Source organism: Hirundo rustica, chromosome 3 (genome assembly GCF_015227805.2).
Source record: "Hirundo rustica isolate bHirRus1 chromosome 3, bHirRus1.pri.v3, whole genome shotgun sequence".
Classification (NCBI taxonomy): Eukaryota; Metazoa; Chordata; class Aves; order Passeriformes; family Hirundinidae; genus Hirundo; species Hirundo rustica.
This window is the reverse complement of record NC_053452.1, coordinates 43,010,375-43,025,169: the sequence shown is the minus strand read 5'-3', so window position 1 is coordinate 43,025,169 and position 14,795 is coordinate 43,010,375. Positions and strand designations below refer to the sequence as shown.

Genomic DNA, 14,795 nt, shown 5'->3' with positions numbered 1-14,795 from the left:
TTCACCTATCTAAAATAAAAATTAAGGTAGTTTATTTGACAGTTGGAGACTTTGAGGTAGAAAGCACTGGTACATTTTGCAGAAAAGTATTTCTTTAAAAATACTATAAACCATTGATACATTTTCAGTAAGCAAATTCAATAACATCGCACAGACTTAAACAAGAAAACAAAACCTCAACAACACAGAAGCACTTCTACTCACCTTGCACTCCTTCCTCAGGACTGCTTATTCACTCTGTAAGCATCTGTGGGTGTTACCTTTATACTGATTCCCTGCCAGGCAAGCTGCAGCCCATCTGATGCTGTCATAGATGCTTCACTCCTTAACTTTGATCCTTTCTTTGGTCTCTCACTTCACTTCCAGAATAAAGCTTTGGTTATAACCATCAAAGCCACATATGTATCATGTCTTGGCTACAGTAGAGATAGTCTTTCTTTCAGTAGGGCTACAGAGTTCTTTTGGTCACTGAAAATCAAAAGCCAACAGAAGTGTTGTAATAACTAGGAAGAAAGCACTTCCCATTGAGAACTTCCACTGGATAATAACGTGCCACATACCAGCACCAGAAAGGATTTTGCAGGATAGGGACCGAAAGTGACCAATGTATCACACTGAGCATACACCTTATAGATTTATCCAAAGCGGGAATCTCTTTCACTCTGAGGACATTTATTGTACTTAGTAGTGTGAAAATGGCAGATGCACAGCAAGGAAAGCACAATCCATCTCTTACTTATTTTGTCCTGGGAGAGAGCAAAATGAAAATAAAACACTGATGATTCATGAAGAATTTTTTCCAGGAATGCTGGGTATTATTTGAACCCTTTTCTTTAGAGAAGCAAATTGACTTTGCTGTGGACAAACAGAATGGCAGGTATTCATTTCTTTCCACAACCACATGACAAGACTTAGTTTGTGCTAAAAATTGCATCTTTTCAAATGTATTTTGCACTTTTTTAAGTGGATTTTCCCCTAAAATTGTTTTATGTAAATGATATGTGTGTGTGTGTGTAAATAGAAGGAAACTCAATCCTGTTCCTACAGCCTGTGCGTTTTCTGACTTATCTGTGTATGAAACGGTGCAGCTTCTGTCTGTTTAAAGGTTCTACACTGAAAGAAAAGGCCACCAGCAAGAAAGGCACCTTCCTCCCACAATAGGTTGAGTGTTGTGCAACAGAACAGATTGTATCAGTTAAAAAAAAAAAAAAAAAAAAAAGTCAAGTCATGTCTCTGATAAAACAGTATCAGAAGCATGTTAAAGATCACGCCTCCCTCCTCTCATTGTTAGTCAGCTACTTTTATGTAACAAAATGCCAGCACAGTGATTCTGATCTAATTCAGCTGCACAAGCACTTTGACTGAAAGTTCAGAGAGGTGTTTTTAATCCTCTCCAGCAAGACCTAATAGAGGATGGCAAAACAGGAAGCCCTCGTGTGCAGATCCTTCCGCACTCTAATGGCAGGGTGGAAGGTGCCATCTGTCATTTCATGCCATTATATTGGAAAGTGCTGTCTCCTCTGAACTCCTTGCAGCAGCTGCTCCTGAAGGCTCAGCTCTTTGTCCTGAGCAGGCAGCTGCCTCTGCCTCCCCCTTGGGAACGGTTTTGTTTTCACAGAACCAGACAGGGCTAGAAGTGATCTCAGAGGTCATCTGGTCCTTCCGCCAGACGCTGGGATGGATAGGCACTCCTGACAGATACTCTCCCTGGCAGGCAGAGATTCTGGCTCTCAGAGACCAAACCTAAGCTGCCTTTCCTAAATCAGGAGACCTATCAGCTCCTCCTGTGTGTACTGGCAGTTTGATGCCCAGTTGTTTTTCAACTATGACCATTTATACAAGCAATACGATTTTGTGAAAATACAATATTTTACTTGAGGAATCCATTGTGAAGATGGTGGCTTGATCTTTTAGAAAGTTTCTGTCCTTCAGTTTTATTCTCTAGGTTGTATGCTTCCTATTCTGCTACCCCCTGCTTAGCCTTGCCAGACCAGTGACACAAGAATCCATCGAATTCCTTGGCTGCAGGACCATAAAGCGTTAAAGATTTAATTTTAAATGAACAAGGCAGCCTGCACCTCTTCAGATCTATTACAGACTTTTTTGTAAGGACATGGGCACTGGGTAACACACCATTAATCTGAAACAAAAATACAGTCAGTGCCTACAAATGAAAGTAATTCGGAGAACGGGAGAATGGGCATGGTGCATTGCGATCTCTGTTCCTGGAGAATAAATACATCCCACAAACTCCGTCCTAATTTGCAAAAGAAATTGTAGTGTAAATTTTCATTAGTGGGCATACTTTTTAGCGTATGCTTATACAAATAAATGTGTGTGGTAATAACGAGGTATGCTAGGCTTCTCTCACTGACGGATGTATTCTGCCTGTACACACCTGCATTTGAAAGCACAGAAAAGAGTATTATTCTTTATGAGAAGAAGGAACATTGAAAGCCTCAAACAGTCCTGCATTTGCAACAGAAACAGAAAGGACTTTTTGAATGACTGGCTAGTGATAAGTGAAAAAAAGTCCTATTGTGTAACCACACAAAGCACTGAAGACAAGACAAACCTATTTACATATGAGAACTCAGACCTCAAGCAAATCCTGTAAGAAAGGACATGAGACAGGATAAAAGATATGCAAAACCCAGAATTCTTTCCTCGTCACAGAGATTGCTTCAAATTTCTACTTCTCTATTTATCCTTAAGGGTTAATCCTGTATGCAAGCAACTGTGCAATGATGGTCTCCAAAAATACATTAGAACTCTGTTCATAAATGTCTTTCTGCTTCTAAAAATGAACGCAAATTGTACATTGAATAGATGCTATATATTCCATTCTCTCTACCGGTTACATGTATGATGCAAGGTATTAAGGAAATGCTTCTCCAGTTTGAGCATCATGACTAAGTATCAGTCAGAAAGAGCAAGGTTATTTTAAAGATACAAGTCAAGATTGTGTATGATTTGTACAATGCTAACAGAAGAAAAAGGAATAGCAAGACCCTTGGAAAGGATGTAGACATGCTGTGTTCATACAGGACAAAAACCAAATGGTAACAGAACTTTGATATTCTAATGCTATGAGAAATTAATTTTCTCTCTGATTTGATATACTAATTTTTTCAGCTGATTTTGATGTCTTTCCCCTATAACAAACTATTTTAATATTTCAGTCGTTTACCTTTAGTGCAACATAGCATATAAGAAGTAATTTTATTCCACAATACAAACAGCCTTTGATGTTGTTTAGGAGAAATGGAACAGGTTAAAATGTGGTTCTGTTTAAGGTTGTGCTTTACCTGTTCAAAACTTCGCTTGTTAGCTCACCTCTGCACGCAATGTTTGAATTTTCCAATACCCATAAGCCTTTCAGTACAAATAATTAGTGCTTTGTTAAAATCAAGACTCAGGTAACCAAAGATACAGTAAAAGATTGAGAGAAAAAAGAAAAAAAAAACCACACCAAAATGTACTGTCCCTGTCATGCAGGTGCTTTCATAACTGAAGTAACAACCTTATTACACTGCCTGCTTGTAAATGATTTAAAAGGTTCTGCTGTTTGACGAGTCAGAAGAGTTTAAGCAAGAGCTGGTAGGGCTCAGACAGGCAACTTTATTGTTTGTGACAGCGCCTGGTATCCTGAGCCAGAAGGAGCTCACAAACTCTAACTCATGTGTCTAGCCAGATAATCACAGGGACGTTTCTGACCTGTGGAAGAAATGCTTGTGATTCCTGAAAGTGAGCAGTTAGCACTGCAAGGAGGATTGAACTGCTAGCATGAATTTAAGGCAGTGGCTTGACACAGAACTGAACTCTCTATGCGCTAACAATTCCAAACAGTCTGCTTCGGCCACTAAATTCTAACAACCCATTATTTGCATGGGATGTCTCCTTTCATATCCATCTGAGGGATTCTAAAGATTACATTCTCTTGAAGACATTATCTTAATAAAGTCTTAGCATAAGTGCATTTAAAATCTGTGGCAAAAGTTTAAAAAGAGCCAAAATAGTCACAAAGTCTGTGTATTTCAGCAGCAGATGGCTTTGTCTTTTTAACTTGCATACCAACCTTATCTGAAAAATGTAAATTCTACTGCTAAAAGCACATTCCTCTGAAATCAGATGTGGGCTTCATTATTTAGGGGTGGTTGTTTCCACATTCATTTAATTAAGTTTTGTGACTAGAACAGATGAAAGAGAGGAGGACAAAAAACTAAGGGGAAGAGACTGTTGCAGTGAATATTCATCCCCTCCAAATTTCCTCTGTCATTTAAAACCAAATAGCCAAACTCACTGCTGAGTGAGTCACCTCAGCGAGGACCCCTTGCTAATCCCCTTCATCCCTTAGAGAGGCAATTGCCCCACAAACTGCAGGTGCCAATCCGGCACACATCCAGCTTCACCTAGGCTTTAATCCCTAGAGCACATCTGGGTTCTGTGGGGCCACCTCAGCCCAGCAGAGTGTTCCTGTGCACAGATCCCACAGGCTCTTTCAGCCAGGGCAGAACCTAGCCCTCACAGCAGACCTGGCTGTTTGGAAAGCTACCTGCAGGGTTGGAGTAGCCAGGGTGACAGAATAAGCAGTTAAGAGGCTTTAGAGCACATAGGGAGCTTGGAAACTCACAGAAAATGTTAAAATCAATAGAAGATGACTTTGCAAATAAGAGAAATCTTTTTAACACTTTGCTAAGAGAACAAATTATTCCCTTAGGTCATGCAGCGTTGCGCAGAGTTAAATGTAACTTCAAATAAACCAAAGATAATAGATGGAAAAATGTACTTCTGTGGAGTTGTTTTCTGGGAAAATGCATGCAGATATGAAAAGGAAAATGAACCTCAAACTGCTGTGTTAATGTATCCTGTACAGGCAGGCATCACAAAAACAGTAAATTCTTTCAGAGAGTCTGAAGGTCACAGAGCTGTATGTTGGAGAAAAGACCTGTTGTTAGGGTTCCCTTTGGCATGCACCTGATTAATCCTTCCATTTCACATTCCTCCCCAGCAGCCAGCTGAACAGCAGAGTGGGAGAATTACTTTCCTTTGCCCTCAGAGCAATCTAATTCCTCAAGGAAAATGGATGATTTTAGCTAGGCAGCTAAATAAAGTCAAAGAAAACATGTTCTTTCCAGTTAAGCAAAAGCATGTACCTGCAACAAATGACTCTCACGTTAAAAATACATAACAAGTAGCGTAACCCCACTCTCTAAAACAGGTCAAAAAAGGACATGAAAACTCCCCCAAGATGTCAGCAGCAGAACTAATGAAATATAGGATTTTAAAGAACTCGTGTCCCAGGACTTCAGCATCTCCTGCCGAACTATGGCAAGCTCCCACCTCCAGAAACTGTAATTCCTCCCCCTGCTCTTCCCTTCTAGCATCCCACTGATGCTGAAGGCAGCACCTGAGGGTTTCCCAGGGCCCCTTGATGTATCTGCAGTTTTCATCCTCTCTCCAAAAGATGTGCTGAGATTCACCTACATCACACATGCCTCCCTGGCAGTGTCCCGGCTATTGCAGAGCTGCCAGCAGCTGCATGACCACTCAGCTTTTGCTTTCTGGCAGCCAGAGTGACCAAACAGAAACCAAAAGGGGACTTATACCCGTGATCCTGCCTAAGGAAGGAGCAGCTAAGTCTCTCTCCTCCCTCCAGCTCCAAATTCCTACAAGGTTTCTAAGGAGAGAGCAATTTTCCAACTTCTGTCCTATCAGATCTAGTTTATGGCAAGCAGACTGATGGAAAATGCCTGGACAGATTTACTGCATATGCTTTGTTTCCGTAGGATGAAGGCTAAATGTGACACAAAACCTTAGGCTTGTAAATAAGTACTAAGTGGATCAATTATAAGCACTGTGGAGGCTTTGCTATTCTCTCCATTGCATTTAAAATTTTGCAAACTGTCTTACAAGAAATTGTAAACATAATTTTTTAAAATCAACTTACTTTAGAAGCCATATAAAAATGATCTGGTTATCTATGATTAAGAGCTAAATTAATTACAATACTATAATATTTTTTGCCTAATTCTTCTAGTATTCCAATTTCATGACACCAAATACAGTACTATAGTCTCAACTTCAGCAAGCATCTAAACTATGCATAAACTGAGTGCAATTTTCCCCACCTTTATTGGTAAACTCTTTCTTTGAAGCAACATTCATGTTTCTCACAAGTTATTCTAATAATTGCCTACTGCATTTCAGTGCCTTAAAGCAGTACCTTTTAGTAATACTTTTGTAGCGTGTATTTGAGTATGTCCTGTATCTTAGTATATAGCTCCACAGTCTTGGAAATAACAAACAGCAATTCTGATTTTAGGAAAAGATCCCTGCTCGAAATCAATCCTCACTAAAGTCAATAGCACTGACAGCAACTTCACCAGGAGCTGAAGCTGAACCTAAATGCTCATCTGTTACATTAGCCATGGTATCAGCCACTCATTACTTTTTGGCACCCACTCTCCCCAAAGTCGAACACTCCTTCCAGACTCTTCTCCTTTTGTAGACTAAGGAAATTTCCAGAGAACTAAACTGTAATGTAATTATGACAGTATGACTCTGCAGTTGTCATAGCAATGGAATGAGGGTGATATGCTGTTGAAGTAAAAATAAAGCTTCAAGTACAGCTAGTGGAGAAATATCAAATATTTCTAACTGCTTTACCGCATTTATAGGCCCTTTGGAGAAAGGTCAGTGAAGTTACCCAGGGTAGACTGCCCTCTGAATTGCTGCACTCAGTTTTCCACCTCTGGGCAGCAGGAGCCTGACTGTTCTTTTTCCCCTTGTAAACCTTGTCTTTTCCTGGGCCTGCTCATTATTGCACGTGCTATGTGGGACTGGAGAAGTTCCGCACTGTTCACTGGGTAGAGAATTTTCCAAGAGTTTCTTTCATGATATCCTTAAAAAATACCCTTAAAAACTTGGGAGTTAAGATGACCTGGGGTTATGGAGTCAAAATGGGAAAGCTGTGTTGGGATGTGGTTTGGACCATGGGTAGGAAGTTTTGTAGTAACGTGACTCCGTTCCGTTGTGCACACACCAAACTCGGACTTGAAGCTGCCTGCAGCAACCACTCAGCATTTAAGTTACACTCTGCTACCAAGCACCTCTCTTTCGGAGCAATTCCCCTGCTTCATGCTGTCGTAATGTGGTAAAGAGATACAGCTCACAACTGCAACACCAGGCATAGAAATCAGCCTCTGGAACAGCTGCTTATTGACATAATAACAAATTTCTTCTTGTTTTAAAACCATCATCTAGCTAGCCAGCCCTTATGGCATTTGAGTTTTCCCTAGGAATACAGACTGTAACTTCTGTCCCTAGCAAGATGATGTTATTAAAAGGGACAGGGTGCTGAAAACTTAGCAAGTCCTTATAATCCATCCTGGTATTCAGTCCAAATTTTGTGGAGTGATGCTTTAGGACTTTTACTCTTTCCTTGGTACAGGGAATACCAGCCAAACGTTCCATGTTGCCCAAATCATGAGCATGATTACAAGCATAAACCTTTTTGCTTTTTAATTTATGCAAGAGAAGTACTGTGAATTTTGCTGAAGTCCATTCTCACCACCTAGACTATTAAGAAATGGCACTGTCTAAAGATCTGTAAAACAGAATCATTAGTTTTAGTAGTAGAAACAGGATTTTCTCCTGAATTCAAAACACAGTAAAATCCAATTAAGACAGAGAAGGAGGAAATTCCATTCCAAATAGAGGCAGGTGGAACTTTTTCCAGCGTAATTTAAAAATGGCTTTCTTCAGTCCAGGGTGACGACTAGTCCTAGTTTTCTTATGGGAGCGTTGGGAAGGGGGGTAGGGTTTGTATTCACTGAGAAGGTAAATTAAAATACACACAACATTCAAAAGTTACGCTAAACACCATGCTTTTTATTTTGGGGGAAAGAGCAAGAAAATAGCAGTACTTCAACAGACTAGAAAAAGCTTCCTGTAAATACTAAAAGCACAGCAAATTATACTAAAAGCTTATACATTCATAAGTCAAAGCATAAAGTTGCATGTAAATATGTGTGTGTATATATATTTATACATGTATACACACATAGGCACACAACTTTCAAGTACATATGTAGCTATCTGAATTATCTGTGTTTTCCTTATCATTCAGTTTAGTTTGGGGTGAGTGAATCAATTAGACCAGAATTAACATTTAAAAAAATCCAACCACTGCCACAGACTAGATTAAGAAGTTACACACATACACAATTACAGCACAGTCTTTACTCTTGTGGCCTTTGAATTCCACTAAAATAAGCCAGTTTTAGAGGGAATGCACCCTGGAAGTCTCTTCTGGCTTCTGTCACTGAAATATCCTAGCCTTTGCTAAAAACTGACAGAGGAGCTACCCCAGAATGTGATCTCCAATTCTTCCTGCAAACTGCATGCATGCCAGACATGAACCATGCAAAAACCCTTTGAGGTTTAAGCCCTTAATTATTACCTTGTGTCAATATTCAGGCACTGTGCTTTACAGCAATCTTCAGAATTAAATTTTGGAAACAAATATCGCATTGGGAGTTGATTTTACTTCAAATAGAGAAAGGGTGAAAACTCAGATAGTTGGCAACTCTCAGCTGATTAAGCATTTCACACTATGAATTAATAAAAACTTAACCAAGTGCTTTAGTAAGTTCTGAAAACAAAAATAAGTTATATTTCAAAGAGCAAGTTAGTATAAAAAGTTTTAACATATGCAAAGTATGTGCTCAAAATACTTATTTTGCATTTTTAAAAAGAGCTGTCATCTACCTTACAGCAACAAAGTTCACCCAGTATAAAATATTGCAATTTGTCCCATTGTGTCATATGAGAGGTTTCCTTATTCTTCATACGACCAAGAACACTTGCACAAGAGTTCATGTTATTCCAAGCCACATAGTGGCAGACAGACAATGTTTGAGAATGTGCTTTTACTATGCAGTGCAGTAAAAGCTAAGCAAACCATCTCAGAGCAGCGTTTAGCAGGTCAAAGAGCTACGTCGATGCAAGAAATCCAGAGAAGAGTATAAAAGTTAATGCCAAGTGGCAGTACCAAGAAAGTGAATTAGATCAACAGAAAAAAAAACCCTGCTGATAATATTCACTATCACATGTACAGCTTGTAAGCTAGGAATAAATTAGCTTAAGGAGAAAAAAAAAATTAACTGTGTAAACAATTCATCCAGTACAAAACTGGATGCAGCCGGTAAGAGCGGAGCTAGCTTAGTAGTGCTGAGGATGTGTGTGCATCCAGATGCCTGTTCAAAATGCATTTACCAATGCCACTGACCCCTCCCCAAAAATTTCCTAGAGCTATTTACACCACAGCGGAGGCTTCCCTCCCCCCTTATGAAGTTATTACAACTCAGGAAGTCGCTGCCATCTTCTGCTATTAAAATTCCAGTTATAAGCTACCAATGTTTGTAAGATGAAAACACCCACCTTCCAAATTAAATTGAAAACTCTTGTCAAGCATGTCTGAGGACTCTTCAAAAGTTAAAGTACAGCACTTTGCTCAAGTGGTATTTGCATGAGTAACTTGTACTGACAGCCTGTTAAAATAAGAGAATTTAACACAACTCGGGGTAGCTGGGTGTTCCTCCCCAGGAAGAGGGATCCATACAAATTCCAGTCGTTCTTGTTGAGGTGTGTTACGGGGAGAGAAGGAGAAAAGAACCTCAGTTCAGTCAGCCTCGAGGGTAATCTTCCTGCTTCTAGAAGTATTCCTCCTCTTCATCAAAAAATCCATTTTCCAGGGCGTACGAGCAGTCTGCGTTAGAGTCAGCTTGGCAGGCACCTTTGTATTCTTGAATGGATTCGTACAGGGAGTAGAGCTGACACAGCAATGACATATCCAGCTGCCGAAGGCCAACCTGAAGGGGGAACAATTCAAACAATCATTGTTACAATTGTCTTTCTATGGCAGTATGAATCCTTTGCTGCTAAACATGAGGTTCAAGCTTCTTTCCACCTTGAACAGTTATGAAATGTGGAAGCAAAATTCATTTTCTAAGGTGACAGGTGGACAAAAGAACAAGGAACAATGTGATGCAATAATACAGAACAAATGCAAAGTGTTCTTCAAAATGCTGTATTACAATGGTGTGCTTAACTTTCAATAAGCAGTTCACTGCTATGGGAACCATGGCGAATAAATCCATAAAGTCTATATTCCTCATTATGCAAGGGAGCTATTTTTCCAGAAACAATGTGTGTCTTTCCCACATCTTTCTCTCACACCATCACAACACGCTCTGTTTTTGTTTGAAACAGTAAAAATTTCAAATGGGACTCTGGTTTTCCCACTTCCCAGCTAAGTATATTTCTACTCTAATTTTCTTTTGTATATTGATGTATGTGGGCATCTGACAAAGCCAGATTGTCTAGCACAATACAGCAGACTACTTTCAGGCAGCAAAACTAAAGCAGAAGTGACACAAGGACAAATGTCCTGTCTTGCAAATCTTCAGAGTATTTTCATGTGTCACTCAAGTATAGGCTTGATTATAATTAAGCACCTAATAATTTGGTCCTTCTCAAATACTAGTTCCACAGTAAATTAAAGATTTGAAGAACCGTTTAAAAAAAAAAAAAAAGACTGCATCTTTATGTCAGGTACAAAACCAGTATGTAGCGCTGCAAAGTGAAATAAAGCGCTCATTTAACTCAATTCAGCCTCCCTTCTGGCAACAAAATGGAGAGTTCACTTGACATTGTCACCTATCCAAGTCAGATCAAATTAAAACTAGGTTTTGTCTTGCAGCAAATTTAAACCACTACCCACGAAGAGGTTTTAGAGAAACAGCCATTTCAGCCTTATTTTCAAGGAAGCATTAAGCTGACTGACTGTTCCTAGTGAGCCTCAGTTTCATCAAATAAAAAGGTTTTGCCACATCATGTCAAATAAATAAATAAATAAATAAAACCTTTACTGCAACCTGAACACCAGGCTATGTTTTACTCAGAATAACAACTCTTACTTCTCCTTATGCTTGTAAATTCTCAGGACAATACACTCAGCACACAAGAAAACCACAGGAAGCTAGCATGAAGATCTTACTTTGACACTGCTGAGCTATCCTAACAACAGCTCTTTCTAAAAGTGAAGAGAAAAAAAAATCATACACCAGAATGCTACTGAGAAAAACAGGATACAGTATCTTTCAAGAACAACACAAATTACTTGGTGACATCATGAAGTCCAAACATAAGGTCATACACAGGCTAAAAGTGAAGACTTCAGGACAAGACACAGAACACTGTGTTAGCTACCAGGATATTACAGATAAGTCTTTCCACCACCTTTTCTCACCCATTTTCCTTTATAACCTAAACAAACTGCTCACTTCAGGTAAGAAAGGATGCTGTGAAGTTGGACCTAACATCATGACACACAAACATAAGATCCACCTGGCAGACCTGCATGAGAGCTTAATGTTTGAGGGAAAGGACTGCAGTCCAAAACTGTCCAAAAAAGCAATCAGGACTGAGTTGAGCCAAAAAAAGTCAACACAGGGACAGGTAAACTTTGTCTCCCAAGGAAAGTGGGAGCATTTTCACCAGCAGCTCTCCTCTTTGAGCTCCATAAAGGACTTCAGTACTTCCTGTGAAGCTCAATTCTACTGACTGCCAAGCACAAACTTCAAGGGAAAAATTGCTCAGCAGAATTAATGTAACAGGTCTTTAAACCAAATAGTAACATTTAATATCTTATTCTTCTGTTGGTGCCACTAATTTCAAATGATCAAACAGGAAGTCTACTGAGAAAAATGCAGCTGCTTCAAAACTTTCAAGTATGATGCCTGAGGTAAGAAAAACCTGAAGAAATGTCCAACCCTGATAGCATTAGCAGATTTTAATGCCAGCCAAGATCTGATTTCTGCATTTGACTCTTGATAAGACAACCTATAGTGCGCAATTCCATGTAATAACTCCATTCCTCAGATCGCAGTTCTGAAATGGCCTCTCCTTTCCACCTTCCCTCTCCAAAGCATCCAAGTTCATCACTTTCTCAGCTTTAAAAACTTACATACACAGTGCTTTGCTTGATCATGCAGGGGAGGATGCTCTGGGCATTTCTTCCTCACTCACTATGGAAAATTTAAAGCAAACCCATTACTCAATAAAAATATCTTTGCTGCAAGAAAGAGTGTTCAGTATCAGTAATAAAGTCCTTTTATCTTCTTGATGAAAGGCAGCCTATTAGTACACAGGAGTGTCTCTAATTTGTACAGGCCACAGAAAAGTACATATGGAATCAAGGAGCCTGTTGCTTCAAAGTCTTTGATGTGTTTAGAATTATCTTTTTCTTCAGAAGTATTTTATCAAATTATCATCAAGTATTAAAGGAAAGTTTAAAGGGGAAGTCTAGTTATCAAACTTTGAGAAGTATCTCATTAGGAAAAAAATAGATTAGGTTTGTCTAATGAGTTATCTTTGCTTTTTTGGAAAGGCTTAAGAAGACTAAGACCATATGTCCTTGTTTCCTTGTACAGCATTGCAGAAGAAACTCCTGGCAGTTGAGAGACACCCATCCTTCCTGAGCTTTAATGCAAACTGGCAATTCGAATACACAGTTTTAAGAGTTATCTCTAACTGTTGAAACACTGGTGGCAGACTAAGATTTCAGCACGTTATAGTGTCCTTCTGAATCCACAGAAGGACCTTTCAAAGGAGCTTCTTGTCCTTTTTAGCCTAAGAAAAACAGTGTTGATTGCAGATTTTCAGCAATATCATATTTTATATGCTTCACAGAGTTATTAGAGCTGGAAGACGTCTCTGGAGATCACCCAGTCCAGCCCTCCTGCTAAAGCAGGGTCACCTCGAGCAGGTGACACATGAATGTGTCCTGGGGGGTTCTGAATGTCTGTAGCCAGGCAGACTCCACGAGCACCCTGGGCAGCCTGTTCCAGCGCTCTACCACCCTCAATGTAAAGAAGTTCTTCTTTATGTTGAGGTGGAACTCCTTGTGGTTCAGTTTATGGCCACAGCTCCTCATATGCTGTTGCTGGGCACCACCGGAAAGAGTCTGGCACCGTCTCTTGAGACTCACCTTTCAGATATTTATATACATAAATGAGATGCCCTCCCAGTCTTCTCTAGACTAAACAGGTCCATCTCCTGCAGCCTCTCTTCATAAGAAAGATGCTCCAGACCCCCAATTATCTTTGTGGCCCTCCGCTGGACCATCTCCAGCAGCCCCTTGTCTTTCTTGTACTGATTCCACAGAATCCCCAGCGCGCAAGGCTTAGGCTATTATTAGTCATTACAGCCGCAGCTTGCACCAGCAAAGCACCAACACCCAATTAGTGTTTAATCAAGAGGTGCGCCAGGTCGCCCGGAACAATTTCGCTATAATAACGCCGCGCTACAGGATCAAAACAGAGTCCTGGAGAAAAAACGACGCCGAACCACCGCCACTTGTGCTGCACGGCTCGGTGCCGACACCGGCGGCATTGTCTAACGCCAGCCTTTCGGTGCCGGCTCCCGGCGGGTGCCGCCGGGCGCGGAGAGCGGCTCCCCATCCGCTCCCCATCCGCCCCGCCACCACGGCCCCGGCCTTCCCCCGCCGCCGGCACGGACGGCTGGGCCGGGCGAGGGGGCCGCACCGCCCCGGGCCGCCCGCGCCCACCGGGGTCGGAGCCGGGGCGCCGTTCCGGCCCCGGGAGGCGGCGGCGCCGCCGCTCGCCACGTCCGCCGCCCCCGCCGCGCCCCGGCCCGCCCCGCTCACCATCTCCTTGCGGAGCAGGGCCAGCGCCGCGTCCAGGTTGGGAGGCTTGGGCGGGCGCGGCGAGCCCCGGCCGCCGCCGCTCAGCTCGTCTTGGATGCGGGACTTCTGCGCGTAGAGCCGCTCCAGGTCCCGCCAGCGCCCGCCCTGGCCGCCGCCGCCGCCCGAGGACGAGGAGTTCAGCAGCCCGCTCAGGCTCTTGGGCAGCGGCGGCAGCCCCGCGCCGCCGCCGGGCCCCGGCAGCCCCGGCCCGCTCATGCTGCAGCCGCGGCCACCGGCGGAAGGAGCCGCCTCGGCCCCGCCGCGGGAGGCGCCGCCCGGAGCCCGCCCCGCCTCCGGGCCGGGCGGGGGCGGGAGAGCCGTGCGGGGCCGGCGGAGGGAAGGGAGGGAAGGGAGGCAGCGGGGCGGGGGCGGCCGAGGGGCCGTGCCGCAGGTGCCGCGGTCAGGCCCGGGGTCCCCGCTCGGCCGCTCTGCGTGAGCCGGTGCGAGTGCCCGCGGGCGCGGCCTCAGCCCGTGCCCCGCAGGAACGGCCCGCGGCAGCAGCGCTCGGTCACCGCGCACCGGCAGGCAGAAGGACCCTGCGGCAGCGGGGCTGAGCCTCCGGGCTCGGCCCAGGGACTGGGGGAGGGATGGAGCCCAGTGAAAGCAGGCGTGAAAGCAGATTAAGTGCTACAGGCGGAGGGTGACCGCATCTTCTGTGGCGGTGGTGTTACATCAGTCGCCTGTTAACGCGACAACTGCTCTCCCTTTCCATAAAGATGTTTCTTTCTACCCCGGGCTGGGATAAATGTTTTTTCAGTAGCCGTGTTTTTGATTCAGATTGAGAATAATGTTGATAATATACCGAATGCTTTGGTTTTTGCTAAATCGTGTTTATCCTAACGGCTCTTTTTTGTCTCTGTGTCTGTCTCAGCTCAACCGGGGAAAAGGTACACAGAAGAAACCGGGAGGGAGCATAGCCGTGACAGGTGGCCCAAACTGGCCAAAGGGTTATTCACCTTTTTTATTTGTACTTTGTTTTCAATTATTGAACTGTTCTTATCTCAACCTACACGTTTTACTTTTG

General features: G+C 42.7%; 1 protein-coding gene across 1 annotated transcript; it reads right to left on the bottom strand.

Annotated features, from left to right (window-relative positions):
- Positions 1-7,872: 7,872 nt before the first annotated feature.
- On the bottom strand, positions 7,873-14,023 carry FAM89A (family with sequence similarity 89 member A). Its single transcript, XM_040058954.2, has 2 exons — positions 13,733-14,023; positions 7,873-9,875 (listed from the first exon to the last, which is right to left on the bottom strand). The coding sequence occupies exons 1-2, from the start codon at positions 13,985-13,987 to the stop codon at positions 9,717-9,719; spliced, it is 414 nt and encodes a 137-aa protein (XP_039914888.1). The 5' UTR covers positions 13,988-14,023; the 3' UTR covers positions 7,873-9,716.
- Between the last annotated feature and the right edge of the window lie 772 nt (positions 14,024-14,795).

What these genes read in the sequence shown, in the direction of transcription:
- FAM89A (XM_040058954.2), bottom strand. Translation starts at nt 13,987, where the DNA reads ATGAGCGGGCCGGGGCTGCCGGGGCCCGGCGGCGGCGCGGGGCTGCCG. An exon ending in CCCTGCTCCGCAAGGAGATG is followed by an intron (nt 9,876 to 13,732) that starts GTGAGCGGGGCG and finishes TTCCCCCTTCAG; the next exon opens with GTTGGCCTTCGGCAGCTGGA.